At 36.7% G+C, this 22,820-nt stretch overlaps 1 protein-coding gene across 1 annotated transcript in view; it reads right to left on the bottom strand.

Annotated features, from left to right (window-relative positions):
- DGKK (diacylglycerol kinase kappa) overlaps nt 1–22,820 on the bottom strand; it is a 193,725-nt gene that overhangs the window by 133,735 nt on the left and 37,170 nt on the right. The window contains exon 2 of the mRNA XM_066357797.1: nt 494–604. Within this exon, the coding sequence (XP_066213894.1) occupies nt 494–604 (111 nt within the window). The remainder of the gene's footprint in view (nt 1–493; nt 605–22,820) is intronic.

Below are 22,820 nucleotides of genomic sequence, written 5' to 3'. Positions count from 1 at the left end.
TCTCGTGTGTTTTCTGACTGAAAATCAAACCCAGGACTTCCACACGCTGGGCCAATGCTCTACTGCTGAGCCAACCAGCCAGGGCCAAATCATGGCTTTATATTTTAGTATCTTTATTGGCATTTCTCCTTGCGTTTTAAACAAAAGGCTCACATTTTTATTTTGTACTGGGCCTCACAATTTATTTAGTTGGCTGTAGGTGTAGAAAATAATTGAGGAATTTATGAAAGGGAAGGGAAATAAAAAGGGTAAAGGGGTGAGAAATGTTCCTCATTTGGCCTAACAGGCCAAGTTAAAGAAAAACTAGAAGGTTTAAACTTTTGCTTCAATGTTTGACAAATTTCTTTACCTATAAGCCTAGCTCATAAAACATTTTCTAGTACCCACAGACTAACACAATTGATAAGATTATATACATATGTGTGTGTGCGTGCACAATTTTGTATTTGTGTGTGTGTATTCTATAAGATATACATTCTATATGTTATCTTACTGCAGGATGGTGTGCAAAGCAGAGGTTTTGTCCTCGGACCAGAAAATATCTATGTTTCCATCTCTTGAAGGATTTACAACTCTTCAGCAGAGGTCCTTCCTTCAGTATTTTCTGAAAGATAGAAGCATAGTGTTGAGAAATTAGATAAATTTGCAATACCATATCACTTGTCTTCTCATTTGAGAAGATCAGATATCTAAAAGGCTCTATCTCTTGTCACATATCTGAGAAATGGCCTGAGAGTCAGGAAAGAACTCAAGGAAGTTAGTCAATCAGAAAACTCATTGTTACCTTTGGATAACATATTCAGGATGATATAGGCTATGAGTTTCTTAAGATAAATGGTTTAAGAGCCATGGAGAACATCTTCATTGGTAGTAGGGGATGATGAGGAGGGACATTAACATGTGGTTATGAGAATAACATGCCTAACAAAGAATACGTGGTGGGGAAAGGGACTGCATTAAGTAAAAGCAGATTTTCTGGTTATCTTGAGATTGAAGCTCTAGACAGGGCATTCCTATCAGCTCTTTTAGAGTGTTCCTTTTAGAATATTAAATTGGATCTCATGTCTTCTCTGCTCACAAACCTCCAATAGTTTCCAAACATTTTTAGAAGCAAAGCCAAAGTTTTTACCATGGCCTTCAAGGGATTTATGATCTGGTGACAGAGCAAAAATCATCAAAAACAGAACAAAACAAAAAGCCCTGCCTTCTTATTACTTTCTTTACATATCTCATAGTCTGATCACTGATTTCTGTTACTTGTTGAACAGACTGACTCTAACCAAGCATAGATTCTACTTTCCATTTTTACAATCAAGAAAGTTCTGAGTCATATTTATAGACATGCAAGACTGATATTTGGGGAAAAGGCTCACACCCACCAAGTTTTGTAGTGGCATTGAGTGTGGTGCTGAGTTAAATCGCTGAGAGATCATTTGGCTTTATTCAAATCCAAGAGTGCAGGGTTTATCAAGGCATAGGTAATTCAGGTCCCAATTACAGTAAAAAAATGTATTTGCATAAACTATAATATCCCTTGCAGAGAAAGCTAGAACTTTCGAGTGCTCTGCTTCAGTTTCCTTTTGGGTTCTCTGGTAAGTCAATCCCCAAATCCATTATTCACTGAAATTCTTGCACCCTAGCACAGGTGTTCTCTGTCCCTGATGCTCTACAACTCAGCATATATAAATTATCGTCAGCAGTGAAAAAGTAATCACTTCCCTTGATCCATATTTATAAAATATATTTTTATAATATATCTCAACAGGGTGTGTAAAACAGCCCAATTTTCTACATATAATTAACACCTGCCTCCAATGCTCCTTCCCAATCCTCAAGACTTCTACTATATCTGCTATGTCTGTTCTTCTGTGGCTTTGTGGGTTTTTGATGAATGAAGCTTTGAGGGATGCCTTTACCTTTTCCTAGCAAAAGGGACCTGTTAGGTAGCCAAACTGAATTTCACCCCCACCCAATCAAACAGTAGGCAAGTGTCATGGCATGTACACTACCTGTTATTTTCATGTTGTTCTTAGGAGGGAGGCTCAATCAAGTTGGAGATGAGTAGTTTATCATTCCTCAAGTGAGAACCGGAATCCCACTATAAGTACAACTGGGGAAATCAGCTTTCTGCCTATGTCTCCTTCAGTTTAAAAACCTGGAACATAGATTCTCTTTGCTTTGGAGCTGAAGGTGATGGGAAAAAGCCATTTCTTAACTCAGGCCTACCAAAGTTGATTTAGAACAATGTTTGATTTAGTTAAAATGAAACTCCAGATGCTTTAGGCTTTAAGAAAGGCCAGACTCACTGCTCTACTGAAAGCTTTGTATGCCCCAGGGTTCTGTTGATGTGGTAGGAGTCAGGCAGACTGCCTCTAGCACTTACTAGCTGTGTGACCTTAGGCAAATCACTTAACCTCTCTGAGCCTCAATTTTTCTTGTCTGTTAGATGCAGATACCTTGCAGAGCATGTGCCTGCCATTCTATAAGTGTGAGTCACTTGTGGATTGTAGAAGCAGGGCTTTGTAACACAGCTCCACTCGTCTTGTTACTGGGTGCTTCCCTCCCTGACACTAGTAAACCTGGCTGGCTAAGAGCTGTGGCAGAAGCTGAGGATTAGGGTGACTAATGATCCCAGCTCTTCCAGAACTTTCATTGCTAAAACTAGGAGATCGCTAGCACTGAGAAACAAGATCTTCCTACTGCTCAGGTATGCAATAACTGTAGCTGCAAATCCCTCCCACAGCCTCCTGTGTTAAGGAGGAACTATAAAGGCTCCTCCATGTTCCTTTCTCTATTAGTGAAATGAAAAAAGTTGAAATGATGCTACAATTTTTTTCTGAGTAGGCAAAAACCATAAGCAGTTTCTTCTAAATTATTCAAAAGATAGTCTATATACCTGCATAAACATATACATGTGTGTGTTTATATATAAGTATATTATTTCTTCTTCATGTAAATCAGCATTCTATGCACAATGATTATTTCTTGTTTTCACCACATAATAAATATTGGTACATACTGAGCTGCCACATTTCTTTTTATAATTGCATAGCATTCCATTGTGTGGATGCAATGTGATTTATTTAAACAGTCCCCTATTGATGGACAGTGGTTTAAAATTGTATTCTATTACAAACAATACTGTAATAACTCTTTGTATATACATGCCATTTTACATTGGTGTGACCACATTGATAAGCTAAATATATATTAAGGGTTGGTGACTTTAAAACTAACCCACTGGGACCATAAAGCCTAAAAACACATGTCTACTCAAATCTCTCGGCTCTCTCTCCCTTTCCTTTTTCTATTACTGGAGTTTTACAGAAAGGGTAAGGATCACTAATGGGGTATTATGGAGGAGGTGAGCAATTTGGGCCCAGGCTGACAAAGCGCAGAATATAGGAACCTGGCTCTTGGTAATTGCTCTGTCAATAGTAGCCACAAGGAAGGGGAAGAGCTTGGCTGAGTCTTCCCAGACTTTCCCACAGATTTGAATGCTGGTTTTGCTGCATTGAACTGTGAATCCTTGAACAAGCCATTTCACATCTACAGATGATGGTCATTTTGATCTAGCCTGTGTGTCAGATCCAACTTGGAGATCACTTCAATTCGCTCATTTCTTTCAACCAAGGACCATAGTTCACCCAGAGGAAAATCCATGAGTGAATAATGTCTCCAGATTTCCCATTGATTTTGCTGAAGGAAACCATGTGCTACAAATAATTTCACAAATGGGGAAGAAAACAACCACAATTCTTTGTAGAAGTGTCTGAAATGTTAAAATCCCATATTTTTCATATTTTGATACTTTGTAATAACATGCTGGACCATGTGTTGTAGCTCCTAAATCTGAGGACTTCAAGCTTTTGAAGTATTTTTAAATGCTTTCAACCTAAGGGTGAAATATCTTGCAAGTATAAAAAGTTGTCACGTATTTGGCCATAACTCACTCAAAGAGCAAAGTGATGAAGACTTAGCCAGTGCTTTCTGTGTACGGGGCTTTAAAAATAGCTGTCTATTTCTAATCATGACATCACATGCCTCTAATAATGTGGGTGCATAAGCCCACATCACTTAACTGCATATAATTGAAAAGTTGGGGAGATTGCCTTATTGCTAAACTGATCCCATACAGGTAGGCATTTGAAGACATGCACAGGACCTAAGAATATATTAATTAACAAGTCCTCTGAGAATGAAGTGTTAGATAATAAAGAGGGGATTTGAGTTTTTGTCTTTACTTTTTCTCAGCCTTATGAAGTCTCATTGACAAGAGTCATGAGGTTGGTAGACAGAAACTAATATTAGAACTGTTGGTTCTGTTTGCTTCTTGCAGCAATATTTGTCTAAGAAAGATGAAATTCACTAATTTCCATGTGTGTGTGTGTGTGTGTGTGTGTGTGTGTGTGTGTGCATGAATGCACACGGACATGCTTGTTAACTTTTCCTTACCAGTGATATGTGAGAGCAGAAGCAAGGTCTCAGGTAGGGCACCTCAACGGTAGGATTGGCTTGTGGGTTGAGTGAGAAAGTTTCCACTCAACTTCTAAAACTGTAGACAACTTTGCTGCCTCTGAGCAAAGAACTGTTACTGGCTGAGCAACAGTTAATTAACAGACATTAATTTGTTAAGGAAGAGTCTATGTGTTATAAACCTTGGTTTCAAAAAATTACTGGGCAAGTAACAAAGTTAAAAAATTTTGACAATTGATGAAAGGAGGTCAACAGGAACAAACTTCTTGGAGTAATAATAATGAAAACAACAATAACAATTGTTAACACTTGGTGAATCTTTACTATGTGGTTAGCACTGTGTTAAATCATGTTACATGGAGAACTGAGGCTTAGAGAGATTAGGTAACTTTCCCAGTAAATTAATACTTGGCAGAATTAAAAATCTCTTAGTTTTACAGGACATAGAAGACCAGTTATTCTTCAATGAAAGGAAAAATGTAAGGTTTAAATCATTGGCCTTATTGAAAGTTAAACCCTATTGTCAATTAACAAAAGGAAACAAGATTGGTGTGAATCTCAGCTATTTGGTTCAGTCTTGTTTTTATTGTTAATATTAAATGCCAAAGTAATTAAGGTAAGAATAATTGTTTAATCTACATGATATTTTGTAAACTGCAAAGATCTTGAAGATTCTCATTTGACTCTGAGGACAATCCTTAGGAGCAAGTGAGGTAGGTGATGTTATTATTATTTTTTCCAGATAAGAACACTGTGACTCAAGGAAGGACCCAAAGTCGCTATGTGGTAAATTAGTTCTGGCCTCCTGATTTCCAATACAAGATTCTTTTCACTGTATCTCTAAATTTATGTTTTTTGTATTGTTTGGTATCATTTTAATTAGTAGACTCTTTTTCAAAGCCTAGTTTCTCCATCTCATCCTTTTTCTGCCATCCTGCAATACAACTCTTTACTATCATTGTAGGTAAAGAAGTATGGTATGAATCAAATGTACAATTGGCAGGCATCCATGTAGTAAATAAAGGTAATGCTATGATGATCCCAAAAGGAAACTCTTCTTTGGCCTGTATATTCCCTATTAGCAATAATGCAAAATTAACTTGGCTTTTCAACTACTACACAAAAACAATCTACAAGGATTTTTCTAGGAAAGACTGAAAGTGCTACTGTTACTATTGCTTCCTCATTCCAGGGGCCAGTTCCCACAGCTTGTTCAGATACTTTACCCAAAGACCTACTGCAACCCTTTTCTAGTTTTGGACCTTCATTTATGTCCCTGTTGAAACATCATCCAAATTTACATTCTTTTCTAACTTATTCTTGTAAGCAAACACCCGGTAGAACTATACACCCTTCTCTAGTTAAGCTATGTTTAACGGATTAAGACTGCTCAACTCTTAAATGTCCACTGCCTACAGTAATTAAATTCTGATAGCCACTGGCCAAGGCTTACAGTGAGGCTGACTGTTACCATCTGGATTTTGTGCTGTTTAACTCTTGATAGCCTATTCAGAAGATGCTACCAGAAAAGTACAAATGCACTAAGGGAGAAGAAAAGAGAGAGAGAAAAGAAGAGATCAGTGGTATTACAACTCAAGCTAATAGGCCTGGAAGAGGGGAAGAGGAGTAGAAAAAAGAAAAGAATTGGATAAGCATGTTACATTGAAGAGGAGGCTAGGGGTGGCGGCAAACACTAACAGACATGTACATAACAAAAGATTCTCATTTTCCCACCAGTAGCACATGGGATTACCACTGGTACTGGAACCATCTCTCAGCTACCATTTCATTGGCTCTGAGATTATGCTCTAATCAGTGTGTACAGCTCTCTGTTCAAAGTTGCTGGGGAGAAGGCAGCACTGACTACAATGGGAAGAGAAAAATTATCAGCTGAGACCTGGGAGACAGCTACACTTGAATCACACAAAAAATAAAAAGTAAGCCAAATTGTCCTCTGAGAGGGTTAGGCAACTATCCTTTACTTAAAAACAGAGCCTAAAAAACTAGAATTGCTTAAGAAAGTGAAGGGGAGATAGCAAGTGAGAGTCCAGTGTGAAACAAACTCACTAATAGCAATGTACACACACTAGAAATAATACACAGAGAAATATGGAAACACAGCTAATCTCTCTTGCCACTTTCATCCCTCCATACATATGATAAAAGGTAATGTACTCACAAACACATGTCTGGTATCCATATTTTTTTCTGAACTGTTCATTATTACTAGGCATCCTCTTAGGCAATTTGTATACATTAGTACTAATATTCAGAACAACAATGCAAGGTAAGTATTATTAGCATCATATTATAGATAAAGTTATGAGTCTTAGAATTGCCAAACAACTTCTCCAAGATCACACATAGTTAGAAAAGGGGATAACTTGGAATCCAAGTATGTCTAGACACATTTTTACTCATTATATCATACACATTGCCTCTCTTTCCTGGAAAGTAGGGGTTCGTTTGATATGAGAGATTAAATAATTTGCAAAATCACAACAGATTTTAATGATCTAGTTTTTGTTTTTCACAGAAACATTTGTACATGGTGCAGTATGGTTATCAATATGGCACCTGGGAGAGACAGTGGGCTTAATGGACATTGAAGTCCATGGAATCTGAAATTCAGCAGTAAACTTCTGTGAGCAAGTCATACCAGCTCTGCAAGCTGCCACTTCTTTGTGGAAACTACAGATAAAAATGCTAAAATTTGGTGGTTGCTTTACCAAAGAAAGGTTAAGACATAACAGACAAAACTATTAATATTGTTCAGGTCTGTTGCCATAAAGTAAACTCCCACCAAATTAAAGACTGTACGAATAGTCCTGGACCCACAAATACAAATTATTTCAAGACTGAGCAGGTCAAAAAAGAAAACATTGGTATAAAACTTTTGGTAAATCACAAATACTTGTTATAGCTGAGTTATGTCTGGTGGGCACAGTGCCCAGAGTGCCACACCTTACCCACTGTAGGTAGTTGATGAATATTTATAAAATTAAATTGAGTGAGGGAAAATACACTTGGAGAGGACAATGAGAAAGGGTGCTCTCAAATATTTCTATTAATTGGCTCCTAAAAATCAATTGTTGTTGTAGAAAACACCTGAAGATTCTGATATTTTCAAAGCCATATAATTAGGCAAAATCCAATTTAGTACAGTAAAAAAAAGTATAGATTTTTTTTTTACAGAGACAGAGAGTCAGAGAGAGGGACAGAGAGATGAGAAGCATCAATCATTAGTTTTTTGTTGTGCATTGCGACACCTTAGTTGTTCATTGATTGCTTTCTCATATGTGCCTTGACCGTGGGCCTTCAGCAGACCGAGTAACCCCTTGCTGTAGCCAGCGACCTTGGGTCCAAGCTGGTGAGCTTTTGCTCAAACCGATGAGCCTGCACTCAAGCTGGCAACCTCGGGGTTTCGAACCTGGGTCCTCCACATCTCAGTCCAATGCTCTATCCACTGCGCCACCACCTGGTCAAGCAAAAGTATAGATTTTGAAGTTGGATAAACCTGGATTTGAAACTCGGCTCCATCACTTTTTAGGTGTGTGTTCTTGGGCAAATAATTTAAGTTATAAATCTCACCATTTTTTTCTGCAAAAACACATATAATGGAACTCAACTTTTAATAAAGATCAAGAGAATGCACAAAAGTGCTTAATGCTAAGTAGAAATTAAATACATTTTTCTTCTTTTCTTCCATGGATATAGTGGTCATATTTTTAACCCTAAATTGGAACTCAAGGTTTGTTAAGTGTGAGTATATATGCGATTTCAATAAGGTATTGGAGGTTCAATTTGAAATCAGTGTTTTTTCCAAAATATCGGAACATAATTTACATATACCAATAGTCCAAACCCAGTAGGTTTTTACTACCAGAAATTAGAGTGTTTTTGATTTTTGTGAATTAGTCTAAGCAAGCATAGACTCTATCCTTACCATGAGTAACAGAGCATAAATCACTGAAAAACAAAGACTACACATAGAAAATCAAATTTAAGTCTATAGAATAATTTGTGCCTGCTGTCCTCATAAAGATATTCATAGCACTGGGACTTTTGAACTCCTTCTTCAGGCAACAAAACGTAGAAAACCAAAAAAGCTTCTGATTATAAAAAATAAGAATGTTTAAAATAAGCTAAGAGAAATGTTCTATTCAAGCCTGAAAAAGAAACCAGTGTGGCTCTGGCTGGTGGCTCAATGGATAAAGCATTGGCCTAGTGTATGGACATCCTCAGTTCAATTCCTGGTCAGAGCACAAAGGAGAAGAGACCATCTGCTTCTCTCCCTTTACTCTCCCCTTGCTGTCCCTCTTCCCCTCTAGCAGCCAGTAGCTTGATTGGTTTAAGTATGGCCCCAGGCACCAAGGATAGCTCCATTAAAGCACATCAGCCTCAGGTGCTAAAAGTAGCTCAGTACTCAAGAATCAACCCCATATGGGCTTGCTGGGTGGATCCCTGTCAGGGCACATTCTGAAGTCTGCTTCACTATCTTCTCTGTTCTCACTTAAAAAAAGAAATAGAGGAAGAAAGAAAGAAAGAAAGAAAGAAAGAAAGAAAGAAAGAAAGAAAGAAAGAAAGAAAGAAAGAAAATGGAAAGGAAAGAAAAGGAAAGGAAAGGAACCAGTGTTAGAACAAGTTCTGATTAGAATAGTTAGTATTAGTGAACCCAAATGTTTGTATCTCTTTAAATTTAGCACATAGACATTTCACATCTAATCCTCTCTAATGTTTATATTAAAAGAGTGAAGTAATTTTTGAAGGACCAAATGAATGAGTTGAAAACATCCTCTTCTATTTACATTAACTACAGCTGTGGGAGACACTGTTTCAAGAGCTGTTATAATTTTCCATAACTAAGGCACTAACAACCACTTACCTGGTAGCAATTTATTCTACTTATAGTATATCCTATTTCAAGGCCAATTATCTAAAACAGGGGTCGGGAAGCTTTTTGGCTGAGAGAGCCATGAATGCCACATATTTTAAAATGTAATTTCATGAAAGCCATATAACGACCTGTGTACGTTATGCATTATCCAATAAAAGTTTCATGTTGTCCCGGAGGACAGCTGTGATTGGCTCCAGCCACCCGCAACTATGAACGTGAGCAGTAGGAAATGAATGGATTGTAATACATGAGAATGTTTTATATTTCTAACATTATTATTTTTTTATTAAAGATTTGTCTGCGAGCCAGATGCAGCCATCAAAAGAGCCACATCTAGCTCATGAGCCATAGGTTCCTGACCCCTGATCTAGGAGAAAATGACTAGCTTTTTGAGGTCTAAACTTACAACTCAAAACTAGTTGAATAAAATAAATATCACAGACTATTTTCCCACATAACAAACTACTAAGGCAGGGTGTTATCATACAAACCAGCAAGACCTATGATTTTATTGGATAGAACCCAGAGGTCTACAACTATCTACTTAACAACTTCTGCCAACTTAATACAAAAATTCCAACCCCGTATTTTTCTTTGTCATTCATGTGCCTTAGGTTTTCAAAGAAAGCCTAAATGTACAGTTATACAATGAAAATTACTAAATGCATCTTCTCAGTTTATCTTTGTATTTTTCAAAAGTTTAAAATGGTTAGAGTGGATTTCATAGTCAACAAATCCATCTTCTTGCACATGCTATATAGGATGACTATATATACTTAAGCTATTCCCTCCAACTGCCTGTTCCTTTCTTAAAAGTTCCTTTTCCTCCTTTAACCCTTGATACAGGAAAGAAAATTTTTATTCTAATTAGCTCTCAATTCTGCAGAAATAGCTGAAGAATTGCTTTACCAACATGAAAGTAGTGGAACACCAAGAGCACTTTTAATGTAGAGAAATAATTGTAGAGCAGGTGGAGATTGCCCATACCGATGAATTCCTTTTTGTTATTACAGAAAAATGAGTTGTATCCCTGTCTGCCTACAATCTCTGTGGTTTTCTTGATACACAATTCACTTTGGTATTCCCAACTGATGGGCTTTTTTTATTTTTCCAGGTATTTCTCACCTGTAGACAAGGTAAGACTTTTTCTGGCTCATGATTCACTGAACTATTTTTATCCAGGAGTAGCACCTTATATTTATATAAATATAATGCAAAATAATGAAAATATGAATCAAAAACCTCATAAACTTCAAGTAAGTATGAAGGGAAACAATATTTTTTACCTCAAAATCTAAAAAGCATGTACACATACAATCTCCTTGTTTGAGAACTCAGAGGTGCCTTGAGACACTTTTTGGTCTATCTCAATTTTCTAATTAAGTCTCACATATTTAAGCCTCCAAAACCATGTTTTTGGAGGTAAGAGGACATGTGGACTAATGGCTTGAAACTAAGGTGATTATATGGATATTTGGATTTAAAAAAGGTGGTACTGGAGTCAGAAGACAGGAAAATCAAAGGAGAAATGGTAGAGGAAAAAGTGTCAGTGAAGGGATACCAGAAAGACAGATTTCAATGGAAAAAAGTATCAAGCATATAATTTCCATGAAGTTTACACTATTTTATACATTTTGCCTGATTTGTCCTTTCAACATCCCACAAAGAGGATGTAGGTTATTATCTTCATAATTCATTGCCTTAATAAGTATACTTAGGGAATGCTTTTCCTTATCCATATTTTCTCAATAGCAAGAATGTCTAATGTGTTACAGGTCAGGTTCATGCTATATTATTACCACATGTTTTTCCCCCCAGGATACATGTTTAGATATATATTAACCTAGATATAAACCTTTCAGTAAATTTATACAAATAAATAGAAATTATACCATTTTCTTGGGTCATAATGCTTTGTCTTGTTGATACAATTCAACAAATGAAGAAAGTCCATTGATGACATTCTTTGTTTTCTTCTTGAGTTCTAAATTCTAGTGCAACATATAGCCCCAAAAGAAGTTATTTGAATCAAAATGCTTAGTTTCCTCAAGAAAAATGTCAGAAGGCCATCTCTCAACATAACAAATAACCTAGAACAACTAAAGGCTAAGAAACATGTGAAAAATATTTTTCAAGTCTCAAGACAGGCATTATGCTTTAGTTGAGTCTAAGATGTAATGCCATCTATTTTATGAATGAAATATAAAGTCACTTAGCCTATTATAAATAAAAGAATAAACACGTTATAAAATATATTTTATTTTATAGAACCCAGAGGTCTACAACTATAAATATATTTTTATTAGTCATGCAACAAAATCTTAAACAATCATATTTGATTTATCAGTTATACTTTTATAATGGGTTGTAAGACTCTGGGTTCTCATTTCCACTATCATATCCCTACATGAGAGAATGAGCATGCTTTTACATTAGAGGCTGTGCTTTTTAAAAACTATTGTGGGCAATTTAGGTGCAAAAAACCAAAAAAATTATTTTAATACACAAATAAATTAATTAATTGTTCCCTACATATAAAAGAAAATATACATTATCAAAAAATGTTACTTGCAATTTTTTAATGCTTAAAAATTTCAAAATAATTATAGATTCACAGGAAGGTGCAAAGAAATGTATAAGAGGTCTTATGCAACCTTTATGCAGCCTCTCACAATGCTAATGTCTTACATAAATATAGTACAGTATCAAAAGCAAGTGATTGACATTGGTACAATCCACAGAGTTTATTTCAATTTCACCAATTATATATGAACTAATTGTGTGTGTGGATGTGTGGATCTATGCAACTTTGTTACATGTATAACTTTAGGTAAACATCATGACAATCAAGATATTAAACTGAACCATTACCACAAAACACCCTCATGCTACTCCTTTATAGACACCTCCCGTCCCTAATCCCTGGTATTGAAAAATCTGTTCTCCATATATATAATTAGTTATTTCACAATTGTTATATAAGTGTAATCATTCTGTTTGTAGCATTTTAAGTTTTCTTTTTTACATTCAAGATCATTCTCTTGAGGTTCATCAAAGTTGTTGTATTGCTGAGTAACATTCTAGGGTATGGTATACCATGATTTGTTTAACCATTTATCCATTGAAGGGCATTTGGGTAGTTTTCAGTATCTGAATATTATGCACAAAGCTGCTATGAACATATGTGTACACATTTCTGCATGAAAATATGTTTTTATTTTCTGGAATATATACCCATGAGTGCAATTGATAGGCCATATGATAAATTTACCTTTAGTTTGAAAAAAAAAAAAAGACTTATATCTGGTCAGAGTAATGGCAGAGAGATACTCCTGATCTTTACCCTTGAAAATTCAACAAATTGAACAACTATAATGCAGTGAAGGAATACCAGCTGGGTTTGCAAGCATGCCTGAAAGATCCATGCACCAAATGGACTAAAGGTGGGACAGGGTGAAAAGGGGGGCAGAAGATAAAACACAACCATGGTGGGCTTTGGAGAGGAGAGGAGAAAAATCTGGAGTGACTGTTTTTTGTACCCCCCCTTTGCTGGACTATGGAGAGGAGGGAAGCTTGGGCTCTCTGGATTTTGTCTGGGGTGTACAGAGAGAGAAACTTGGAGTGACTGGGTCTCCTTCTGGTGGGAGAAGTGGTGAGACAGACAAGGAGATAAACCAAAGGGGCCAGAGCATGGGTGATGGCCAGTGTTTTCACATTCTGCCTGCAGACTGTACTCAGCAAAGACAGAGAAAGCTAAAGTGTGACCTCCAGCTTTCCAGATCCCACCTCCGTCACCTCACGGTATGGAGAGTGGCAAAGACAAACCCCAGAATAAATCCCACTTGATCATGATTTATAATTTTTTTCATGTATTGCTGGATCTGGTTTGCTAATATTTTGTTAAAAATTTTATCGTCTAAGTTCATCAGGGATATTGGCCTATAGTTTTCTGTCTTTGTAGTGTCTTCACCTGGTTTTGGAATGAGTATTATGTTTGCCTCATGAAAGGAGCTTGGAAGTCTTCCCTCCTCTTCAATTTATTGAAATAGCTTGAGAAGGATAGGCGTTAGATCTTCTTTGAATATTTGGTGAAATTCGCCTGTGAAGACATCTGGTCTAGGACTTCTGTTTGTTGGGAGTTTTTTTTATAACTATTTCAATCTCATTTGTTGAAATTGGTCTGGTTAGGTTTTCTGATTCTTCCAAATTGATTTTTTGAAAGACTATTTGTTTCAAGGAATTTGTCCGTTTCATCTAGGTTGTTTAATTTTTTGGCATACAGTTTTTCATAGTATTTTCTTACAATCCTTTGTATTTCTGCTGTCTGTTGTTACTTCTCCACCCTCATTTCTAATTTTATTTACTTGAATCTTCTCTCTCTTTTTCTTGGAGAGTCTCATTAAAGGTTTATCAATGTTGTTTACCTTTTCAAAGAACCAGCTCTTGGTTTCATTGATCTTTTGTATTTATTTTAGCCTCTATGTCATTTATTTCAGCTCTGATCTTCATTATTTCCTTCCTTCTACTTCCTCTGGGCTTTACTTGCTGTTATTTTTTATTTATTTTAGATGCAGGGTTAAGTAGTTTTTTGAGCTTTTTCTTGCTTGTAAAGGTATGCCTGTAATGCTATGAACTTCCCTCTCAGAACTGCTTTTGCTGTGTTTCATAACTTTTGAGGTGTTGTATGTTCATTTTTATTTGTTTCAAGGAAATTTTCATTTCTTTCTTGATCTCATTGTTAACCCATTCATTATTTAATAACATGCTATTTAGTCTTCAAGTGTTTGCGTGTTTTTCAGGTTTTCTATTGTAGTTAATTTTTAATTTCATGCCATTGTGTTCAGAGAAGGTGCTTGATATGATTTCAATTTTCTTAAATTTATTAGGACTTGTTTTGTGTCCTAACATGTGGTCTATCCTAGAGAATGTACCATGAACACTTGAAAAGAATGTATATTCTGCTGTTTTAGGTGAAAGTTTCTGAAGATATCTATTAAATCCAGTTAATCTAATATGTCATTTAAGGCTGCTATGTCTTTGTTAATATTTTGTCTTAAGTATCTATCCATTGATGTTAGTGGGGTATTAAAATCCTCTGTTATTATAGTATTGCTCTTGGTCTCATCATTTATGTTGATCTAAATCTGTTTTATAGGCCCTGGCCGGTTGGCTCAGTGGTAGAGCGTCGGCCTGGTGTGCAGGGATCCTGGGTTTGATTCCCGGCCAGGGCACACAGGAGAAGCGCCCATCTGCTTCTCCACCTCTCCCCCTCTCCTTCCTCTCTGTCTCTCTCTTCCCCTCCTGCAGCCGAGGCTCCATTGGAGCAAAGATGGCCCGGGCGCTGGGGATGGCTCCTCGGCCTCTGCCCCAGGCGCTAGAGTGGCTCTGGTCACAACAGAGCGATACCTCGGAGGGGCAGATCATCGCCCTCTGGTGGGCAGAGCGTTGCCCCTGGTGGGCGTGCCGGGTGGATCCCGGTCGGGCGCATGCGGGAGTCTGTCTGACTGTCTCTCCCCGTTTCCAGCTTCGGAAAAATACAAAAAAAAATCTGCTTTATATATTTAGGTGCTCCTATATTAGGCGTATAGATATTTATAATGGTTATATGTTCCTGTTGGATTGCTCCCTTTATCATTATGTAGTGACCTTCTTTATCCCTTACTATAGCTTTTGTTTTAAAGTCTATTTTTTCAAATATAAGTATTGCTAATGCAGCTTTTTTTTTCTTTCCGTTTGCATGAAATACTTTTTTTCTATCCCTTTACTCTCAGTCTATATGTATCTTTTGTTCTGGGGTGAGTCTCTTGTAGGCAGCATATGAATGGGTCCTGTTTTTTTATCCATTCAGCTACCCTATGTCTTTTGATTTGTAGCATTTAATCCATTTAACATTTAAGGTTATTATTGATATGTAGTTGTTTATTGCCACTTTATTCTTTAAATATACAGTCCTCTTTATCTAGATTTTTTTCTTTCCTTTAATCTGTTTATATCAGGCCTGTTAAGATTTCTTGCAGCATTAGTTTAGTTGTAATAAATTCCTTTAGTGTTTTTTTGTTTTTGATTTTTGTCTGAAACATTTATTTCTCCTTCAATTTTAAACGATAACTTTGCTGGATAAAGAAGTCTTGGTTGTAGGCTCTTGTTTTTTGTTTTTTTTTTATTATATAATTTTATTTTTTTAATGGGGTGACATCAATAAATCAGGATACATATATTCAAAGATAACAAGTCCAGGTTATCTTGTCGTTCAATTATGTTGCATACCCACCACCCAAAGTCAGATTGTCCTCTGTCACCTTCTATCTTGTTTTCTTTGTGCCCCTCCCCACCCCCTATCCCTCTCCCATTCCCCCCTCCCCCCTGTAACCACCACACTCTTATAAATATCTCTTAGTTTCACTATTATGTCCCACCTACGTATGGAATAATACAGTTCCTGTTTTTTTCTGATTTACTTATTTCGCTTCGTATCATGTTATCAAGATCCCACCATTTTGCTGTAAATGTTCTGATGTCATCATTTCTTATGGCTGAGTAGTATTCCATAGTGTATATGTGCCACATCTTCTTTATCCAGTCCTCTATTGATGGGCTTTTTGGTTGTTTCCATGTCCTGGCCACTGTGAACAATGCTGCAATAAACATGGGGCTGCATGTGTCTTTACGTATCAATGTTTCTGAGTTTTTGGGATATATACCCAGTAGAGGGATTGCTGGGTCATAAGGTAGTTCTATTTTCAGTTTTTTGAGGAACCACCATACTTTCTTCCATAATGGTTGTACTACTTTACATTCCCACCAACAGTGTATGAGGGTTCTGTAGGCTCTTGTTTTGCATTACTTTGAATATTTCTTGCCATTCCCTTCTGACTTCTAGTGTTTCTGTTAAAAAGTTGAATGTCATCCTTATGGGGGCTCCTCTGGAGGGAATTAAGTGCTTTTCTCTTGCAGCTTTTAGTATTCTTTCTTTGTCTCTTAAATTTGGCATTTTTATTATGATGTGTCTTGGTGTAGGCCTCTTTGGGTTCCTCTTTAATGGGACTCTCTGTGCTTCTTGAACTTGTGTGACATTTTCCTTGATCAATTTAGGGAAGTTTTCAACTATGATTTCTTTAATCAGGTTCTCTATCCCTGTTCCTTCTCTTCTCCTTTAGGAAACCCTATGATGTGGATGTTGTTTCTCTTCATGTTGTCACAGAGTTCTCTTAGAGTATCCTCAGACTTTTTGAGCCTCTTTTATTTTTGCTGCTCTGCTTCCATGGTTTCATTTATCTTGTCCTCTAAATTGCTGATTCAATCTTCTGCTTCATCCAGCTTGCTTTTAATTCCTTCTAGGGTATTCTTCATTTCTGATACTGTATTTGTTATTTCTGACTGGTACTTTTTTGTGACTTCAATGTCATTTCTTTTATTCTTGCTATCTCTTTAGGTGTTCATTATATCCATCTATTGTTGCTCTAAGATATTTGACCATCCTAACAATCATTATTTTAAATTCTGCATCTGGTAGTTTGGTTACTTCCATCTCATTCAGTTCTTTTACTGGAGATTTCTCTTGTTGATTCATTTGGGTTGCATTCCTCTGTCTTTCCATTTTTTCTGTGTATAGACTTCTCCTTTGGGTTTGTTGTTTGAATAGCTAGCTGAGTCTAGGGTTTAAGTTTTGTGTTTCCAGCTATGAGTTGTGTTGTTTCTACATCTTCTTGGGTTGGCATCATCTATTGTTTTTAATCTGCTGTGGGCTACTTGTCATCAGCTACTGTTCTTTTTGCTGTTTGTGTGGGTGGTTTTTGTGCCTGAGTAGTGTGGGAGGGGCCAACGTATCCATAAGGATCAGCTTCCTTCTGGTTAGAGCTGTCAGCAGCTCCGTACAAGCTGCAAGCTCTAAAAGACTTGGCCTCTGTTTTCAGCTTTTCTAGCTCCTCTTGCAGCTACCTCATTTTTCCAGAGTCCTTTGTTGAAAGACTAGTGTGGGCCCAACTGTCCTCACCTGACATACCCCTGCATAGATTGCAAACTTATTGGGTTAGGGCAGCTGAGGTTGGGACTATGATGTTAGTGGGATCCCCTACATTAGGAGTCTCTTAGGCTGTAGCTTAGTACAGAGAATGTGGCCCCTACTCCAGGGTCTAATCTCTCAGCCTCTGCTAGATACCAGAATTTAATTTCTATCCAACAAGGTGAGCTGTAGGAAATTCTGAGCTCCTCTGATTTTCTCTTTCTGCTGTCTCCAATTGTTAGCTACTTGCTGGGCCCAGCAAGAAACTCCAGAGATTAGTGCAGGGTCAGTGGGAGTGGCTTGCACTTTGGTCTCAATTGTCACTCTATCTGGACTTTTTTTAATTTTTACATATCTCAGTAGAGTGTTGCCACAGGAGTACAATGGATGTAGCCTCTGAGTTCCAGCAGTGTGGCCTACCCAATGGCTCTCCAGGGGCAGGGCATATTCTCAGCAGTGGAGGGTAGAGGTGTAGCTCTGTTCTCACTGGAAACCTGAGTCACTGACCCACCTCCTCCTTCTTTGCCTTTCTGAACAAGCCTTTGCCCTTACTGGACATGAAATATTTTTGGGGGTGAGGCAGCTGCCTTTCCTCAGACAGGTGTGGGACAATGAGATTGCTCCTCCCCTGTATATGTCCACATTAACCCTGGAGAATGACTCAGCACAGGTGTTCTGGTCACTGTCACCATGTCTCTCCCTGTGCATCCAACTTTACACTTTCCTCATGCAACTCCAATCCCTCAGCTTTCCCGCCCCCATATCCCCAAGCAAGTGGCCATGAGCAAGATTTTCTGCATGGGCCCTTTAAGGGTATTTGCCACTCTGAAAGCCGTCTCCCCACTGCAGACAGAAACCCTGCTCTGTTCATCACACAGTGTTGTCTGTTTGCCTCTTCCAGTCACTGGGCTCCAAGCTGGGGCTCAGGGCCTGGGTCTGAGGACCCCCACCTCTCAAGGTCCCTCTCCCCACAGTAAGAGTCCTTCTGGGCACTCCACCATCCCTTGCTCCTAGGAGTGGGAAAACCCCCAGCATATCTCTACTCTTCTTACCAGACTCAGTGTGGCTTGTTCTGTGATCTTTGGTTATAGCAAAATCCTCTTGTTTCATCGAAAGTTGGTTTTTCACGATGGTTGTTCTTAAATTAAGTTGTAATCCTATTTGGTCCTAGGAGGTGTCTGTTGTAATGTCTGCCTACTCCGTGGCCATTTTGGAATTCTCTCTTATATTGTACACAACTGGGGAGTTCTGCCACCTGCCTTTAGTTTAGTTTTCCCTTCCTCAGGTCCCTGTTTGGGCACCATATGCCAAGAGCCAGCATGGCTAGTACAATAATTCCAGGTCCTGAGTGGGAATGGTGTGAAATTAAAAAAATAGACTGAAAGAGAAATAAGATGGTATTGGGAGGCCTCTTCATTGCTGATGGCAAGACCAAGAAATATTAGTCTTAAATGACACTCTGGAGCAAATGGATGTGATAAGGTATTTCATGCCAAAACGACAGATTCCACATTCTTCTTCAGTGTGCATGGAACATTTTCAAAGATTAACCATATGTTGGGCCACAAAACTAAATCAACAAATTCAGGAGGAGTAAAATTATACTGCCATATTTTCTCATCATAAGGCTTTAAAATTAGAATCAATTGTAAGAAGTAAAGGACCACACAAAAATTTGTAAATTAAATAACATACTTCTAAGAAATGACTGGGTGAAAGAAGAAATAAAATCAGAGATCAAAATATATATACAGACAAATGAAAATGACAGCACAATATATCAAAATTTCTATGATGCAGCAAAAGCAGTAATATGAGAAAAGTTTATATCATTACAAGTTTATATCAAGAAACGAGAAATTCCAAGTAAACAACCTAACATCAAACCTAAAGGAACTAGAAAAAGAATAAAGGTAACCCAAAGTCAGCAGAAGAAAGAATATAGTAAAAATTAAAGCAGAATAAATGAAATAGGTAACAAAAAAGTTATAAAAAAAGTTAATATAATAAAGAGCTGGTTCTCTGAAAAAGATCAATAAAATTGACAAACCACTGGCTAGACTCAGTCAGGAAAAAAGAGGAATGATTCATATAAATACAATTCAAAATGAAAGCAGAGAAACTGCTACAGACCTCATAGATATACAAAAGATCATAGTAAAATATGAAAGATTATATGCCACCAAATTCAACAACCTAGAGGAAATTGATAAAAATCCAAAAACTATATAATCTTCCTAGATTGGGCCACAAAGAACTGGGAGATATAAATAGACCTATAAGCAAGGAGAAAATAGAAAAAACTATCAAAAACCTTCCCCAAAACAAAAGTCCAGGATCAGATGGTTACACTAGTGAATTTACCAAACATTCAAAGAAGATTTGGTATCTATCCTTCTCAAAGTCTTCCAAAATCAGAAGAAGAAGCAATATTCCCCAACACATTTTATGAGGCCAACACAACCCTCATACCAAAAGTTGACAAGGACAACACAAAGAAAGAGAACTACAGACCAAATCTCTAACGAACACAGATGTAAAAATCCTAAGCATAATATTAGGAAATCAAACACATTAAAAATAATACATAATGATCAAGTGGAATTTATTCCAGAAGCACAAGTGTTGTTCAACATTTGGAAATTGATCAATGTAATACACCACATCAACAAAACAGAAAACAAAAATCATATGATCTTATCAATAGATGCAGAAAAGACACTCAATAAAATACAACATCCCTTTATATTTAAAACACTCAATAAAATAGGAATGGGAGAAAACTACCTCAACATAATAAAGGACATGTATGACAAATCATCAGCTAATATTATACTAAAATTAGGAATGAGAAAAGGTTGCGCACTCTCTCCACTTTTATTCAACATAGTTCTGTAAGGTTTAACCAGAGTGATCAAGCAAGAGAAAGAAATAAAAGGCATTAATAGCAGGAAAGAAGAAGTAAAGGTATCACTTTTTCCTAATGACATGGTCTTGTATATAGAAAACCCAAAAGACTCCACCAAAAAACTATACTGCTCACAAAAAGTAGGAGATATTTCAAAATGAATATGAAGTGAAAAAGAAAAGATGTATTTGATTTTTTCCCATTAAACAGGAACATCAGAAAAGCAAACGACAAGTCAAAGAAAGTTGTTCAATTATGCAAATGAGATGCAAAACCAACTTTTATTTCATTAGTGAAAATGCACCATACAAAAGGCTAAAAGTAGTGAAGTATCTTCACGTTCCCTAATACACTAATTTTTGTGAGTAGTGTATTAGAAACAATTAATCAATACAGTAAAGTCATAGAATACAAAATTAATATAGAAAAGTCTACTGCTTTTCTATATTCCAACCATGAGACTTCATAAAATGAACTAAAACCAATTCCTTTCACAATTGCAACAACAGAAAAATAAAGTATCTAGGCATAAATTTTTTAAAAAAGATGCAAGGACTGAAAACTATAAAACATTGAACAAAATTGAAAAAGATGCAATGAAATGGGAAAATATTCCATGTTCATGGATTGGAAGAATGAACATAGTTAAAATGGTTATTTTACCCAAAGCAAGATACATATTTAACATTATTCCCATCAAAATCCCAATGTCATTTTTTAAAGAAAAAAAAAAACAAAAAATTACCAGGGTTGTATGGAACCATAAAAATCCCCAAATAATCAAAGCAATTCTGAGGAAAAGAATGAGGCCAGTGGTGTTAATCTACCTGACTTCAAATTATACTATATGCCATGATTATCAAATTATGATACTACAGAGCCATGATAATCAAACAGCATGGTATTGGCAGAAAAACAGACATAAAGACCAATGGAAAAGAATAGAGAGCCCAGAAATAAAACCACATATATATGAACAAATCATCTTCAATGAAGGAGCCAAAAACACACAAGGGAGAAAAGAAAGCCTCTTCAGTAAATGGTGCTGGGAAAATTGGAAAGCCACATGCAAAAGAATGAAACTTGACTACAGTTTGTCCCCCTATAGAAAAATAAATTCAAAATGAGTCAAAGACCTAAATATAAGAATGGAAAATATAAATTACATAGAAAAAAACATAGGTACTAAGCTCATAGACCTTGGCCGTAGAGAACAATTTATGTATTTTACCCCAAAGTTAAGGGAAATAAAGGCAAAAAAAAAATAGAACTATATAAAACTAACAAGCTTCTGCACAGTGAAAGAAACTGACAACAAAACAAATAGGCAGCCAACTAAATGGGAGATGATATTTGCAAACAACAGCTATGATAAGGAGTTATTATCCAAAATATATAAAGAACTCTCAAAGTTCAGCAACAAACAATCAAACAATCCAATTAAAAAAACGGGGAGAGGACATGAACAGACACTTCTCCCAAAATGACATACAAATGGCCAACAGGTATATGAAAAGATTCTCATCCTCACTAGTATTCGAGAAATGCAAATCAAAACTACAATGAGATACCACCTTACACCTATTAGATTGGTTATTATCAACAAGACAGGTAATAGCAAGTGTTGGAGAGGCTGTGGAGAAAAGGGAACCCCCATTCACTGCTGGTGGAAATGCAAATTACTACTATCATTATAGAAGAAAGGATGGTGGTTTTTCAAATAATTAAGAACAGAATTACCGTATGACCCAACAATCCCTTTACTGGGTATCTACTCCAAAAACTCAAAAACATTGGTACGTAAAGACACATGCATTCCCATGTTCATCGCAGCATTATTTACAGTGGCCAAGACATGGAAACAACCAAAATGTTCCTCAACAGAGGATTGGATAAAGAAGATGTGGTACATATATACAATGGAATACTACTCAGGCATAAGAAACAATGACTTAGTAACATTTACGACAACATGGATGGACCTTAAGAACATTAAAGTGAGTGGAACAGGTAAATCAGGAAAAGCTAAAACTGAATAATTTCACACATATGTGGGCTATAAAACTGAGACTTATGGACATAGATAAATGTGAAGTGTTTTCCAGAGGGAAGGAAAGCTGGAGGAGTGGGAGGGGGACTTGAGTGAGTGGGGTGAGGGCGGGTGGGGGAAGGTTGTAAAGAGGGACAAATATAAGGTGATGGAAAATGATTTGACTTTGGGTGATGGGTATACAACATAGTCAAAGGTTCAAATGCTATAGACATGTTCACCTGAAACCTTTGTACTCTTATTGATCAGTGTCACACTGTTAAAGTTAATTTTCTAAATAAAATTTTTTAAAAAAAGAAAGAAAAAGGAAAGAAACTATAAAACTACTTTCCAAAGTTTCTGTACCATTTTACATTCCTACCAGCAATGTATAAGTGATTTAGTTTCTCTATATCTTGTCTAACATTTGGTGGTGTTACTAGCTGTTTTTTATTTTAGCCATTCTAATATGTATATAGTGACACCTTATTATGGTCTTAATTTACAT

The sequence above is a fragment of the Saccopteryx leptura genome, chromosome X (assembly GCF_036850995.1).
Source record: "Saccopteryx leptura isolate mSacLep1 chromosome X, mSacLep1_pri_phased_curated, whole genome shotgun sequence".
NCBI classification, from domain to species: domain Eukaryota; kingdom Metazoa; phylum Chordata; class Mammalia; order Chiroptera; family Emballonuridae; genus Saccopteryx; species Saccopteryx leptura.
This window is presented reverse-complemented; position numbering and strand designations above follow the sequence as displayed.